At 39.6% G+C, this 3,036-nt stretch overlaps 1 protein-coding gene across 1 annotated transcript; it reads right to left on the bottom strand.

Annotated features, from left to right (window-relative positions):
* Positions 1-925: 925 nt before the first annotated feature.
* LOC104096773 (uncharacterized acetyltransferase At3g50280-like) lies at positions 926-2,710 on the bottom strand. Its single transcript, XM_009603190.4, has one exon. It carries the CDS (start codon positions 2,548-2,550, stop codon positions 1,093-1,095), a length of 1,458 nt encoding a protein of 485 aa, XP_009601485.1. The 5' UTR covers positions 2,551-2,710; the 3' UTR covers positions 926-1,092.
* Positions 2,711-3,036: the final 326 nt, after the last annotated feature.

Genomic DNA, 3,036 nt, shown 5'->3' on the forward strand with positions numbered 1-3,036 from the left:
TTTTTGTACAAACTCATAAACCTAAAATTTTGAATCTAGTTAGTATTGTATATTAACTCAAAATTTTTGTACAAACTCATAAACCTAAAATTCTGAATCTAATTAGTATTGTATATTAACTCAAAATTTTTGTACAAACTCATAAACCTAAAATTCTGAATCCGCCTAGTTGAACTCATTTGGTTCCTGTTTTGTCGTGGATGCTAATTCGGCACGTTTGGTCTTCATTTTGCCGTTGGAATGGTGATCCCGGAATATTTTGGCTACTAGGAATTTTGTGTTTACTTTTTTTTTTTCGAAAGAGGAACGAGCCATAACGATTTAATTACTAAATTCATTATTATTATTTATTATTATTATTATTATCTTTAAAATGGTAACAGTTGTTCCTATTAATTGATGTGAATAATCTTGTCCATTGATGACTCATCAAGATAAGTCTTGTGCTCTTATCCTGGGTTATCCATTCTAAGAAGTAAGAACCAAACAAAAAGGATTTACTTACAAGATTTACCTCTTCAAACTGGTAATAAATATATAATTAAAGAGCATGTAAATTAAAAATTACAAAAATAACAAACTCTAACAACCCCGTATTTTACAATGGGTAAAATAATGACAACCATTTTTACAAGGTGGGTTGCTCTGATTATCATCCTCCACTTTCAATCAAAAGGTTTTGAGTTCGAATCACCCAAAGAGCAAGGTAGGGAGTTTTTGGAGGGAAGGATGTCGAGGGTCATTTGGAAACAGTCTCTCTATCCCAAGGTAGGAGTAAAATGGGATTATACTGGGTTGTTGTTATAATATTTTAATTGAAGCCATTTATTATCCTTCTTCATATCAACCTTTTCTGTATCAATTATTAGAAGCCTATTTCATTGTTTCAAATAAAAATCAAGGAAAACAAAATGCTAACATCACGTTGAAAACTTGCTAATACAAATTAATTAGATTAATTTTGTAATAATAAAACCAAATAGAGTAATTAATCCCCACAACATTAGCTACTATGTAACATCCTCATCAACCCTTCCCAAATACAAACAAGGTCCACCAATCTTCCCCATCCCAATTAACGTAATCCAGCATTTAATACCCAGTAACAAATTGCATGAATTCCGGGTCGGATTCTAATCCATCCATTGTTTCAGGTGCCAACACCACCTCCAAATCAACGCTGCCGCCGCCTTCTCTTCCCGGAAACGCTGATATCTTGCCGTCAAATTTATTGGCCCGCCCGCTCCGAACAGCGATGGGTCTGCCCCACCCGAAATCATTATCGTACATTGGAAATCTTGGGGAGCTTCCCATTGTGAGCATAGCTCCGTCGAAATTCCCTAGCGGGAAACACCGTGGGTCGCTCTCCCAATCCTCTACGTACTTCCTCACCATACCGTTATCGTGCACCTTCACGTTCTTGTTCAATTGCTCCGCGCACCACCGCAAATCGTGAGATAAAACGTCACCGGCCGACGCGTAAGTCGGAATGCTCTGAATTGCGTTGCCGAAATATAAAGGATGGAGCTTTGGCTGGAGTCTATGCCGGCAATTAACGGCCATCCGAAATGTCGTCATTTTGGAAGCATGAAATTTCCTCGCACGTGTCACCGCACGCCAAAGCAATGCGCAAAGTGATTGAAATGATGAGATCTCAGCCGTTTGATTTTCAGTTATACCTTCCGTTTCTGTTTTCCTAACTGCATTCCTCAACCAAGTTAACGGCGTTATCTTGCCGTCAGATATTTTCAAGGGATCGTTACTCTGTTTCCCCATCAATTCAGCGATGTCAATTTCTCCGTCCACATTCCATTTGTGATTGTTGTTAGTCTTATCTTTCAGCCTTAGAATTGATTCCCTGCTGAAACTAAATATCCTTTCCCTCAAGGGTGCGTCCAAAGAGAAGGTAACCTTGGGCCCACCAGCCGGAATTTTAAGCACAGCCGGAGATATCAAAACAGAGTCACGGCTAAAGTCCGGTTGCCTCGTAATCCTCTTCACTCCCCTAGTCAATTCAGCGAATGTATTGAAGAAGTTCCATAACGATGTTCCATCGATAACGGCGTGGTTGACGGAGCAACCAATAAAGACACCGTCGGCTAACTCCGTAACTTGGACAGCAAGAAGAGGATTGATATGGCCTTGATAGCTCACAGTTCTGTCAAAAGTGAAGAACTCCTTGACATGGTCGGGGACGTCAATGGAACCAATGACGTCACGGACAAAAATGTGAGTAGCGGCGGCGTGAATGAAATCAGCGCCAGCATCATTGCAAGAAATGTAAACGTAGCCGTCAGAGTCAGTGACAAGGCGACCAGCCAGGGGAGGAAATTGAGTAAGAGTTTGAGAAAGGCTGCGTTTGAGGAGGGAAAGGAGGTCGGTGATGGAGAAAGGAGGACGAGTGAAAAGACCACCTTTCTGAATGTAGTGAGTAGAAAGCATAGGAAGGTCGGAAACTGAGAGTTTAAGGTCAGAGAGAGAAGATTTTTGGGAAGGGAAGATGGTGCATTTTGAGAGCAAAGTTAAAACTCCCATGGTGGAACAAGGCATTGTTAATAACGTGTAGCTTGTTTAGATCTTTTGGATAAAGAGTTTTAATGGCGGCTTTGTTTGTGGAGAGAAACTCAGCAAGTTCTCACTTCGAATTAGGAGTGAAGTGAGGACTGAGGATGAATGAGTGAGTAGGAAGAGGGAGGCTTTATATAAGGTTGAGCGTTGGGGAGTCTTGGGACCTGGTTCATGCATTTGATTAGTGGTAGTTGCTGTTTATTGATTTTCTTCTCTTTTTATTTTTATTTTTCTTTTTGTTTTTGCTGATCTCTTTTCTCTCTCTTAGCAAATATATGGAGGAGTTGACCCAGCTAGTAGTTTGATTTTATATGGTGACTGATACCCAGATATATACTGGATGGCAATGCCAAGCTACAAATAACTAAACTGAATAATTGGTGACAAATACTCAATTGGATATTAAAGTTTCTCATTCATTTCATCCAACCGGGGATTTAAAATTTATGAATTTCTATATTAACTTCA

Source organism: Nicotiana tomentosiformis, chromosome 3 (genome assembly GCF_000390325.3).
Source record: "Nicotiana tomentosiformis chromosome 3, ASM39032v3, whole genome shotgun sequence".
In the NCBI taxonomy this organism is placed as follows: domain Eukaryota; kingdom Viridiplantae; phylum Streptophyta; class Magnoliopsida; order Solanales; family Solanaceae; genus Nicotiana; species Nicotiana tomentosiformis.

Bases quoted from the DNA above. Each gene is read 5' to 3' on its own strand.
- LOC104096773 (XM_009603190.4), bottom strand. From the start codon at position 2,550: ATGCCTTGTTCCACCATGGGAGTTTTAACTTTGCTCTCAAAATGCACC.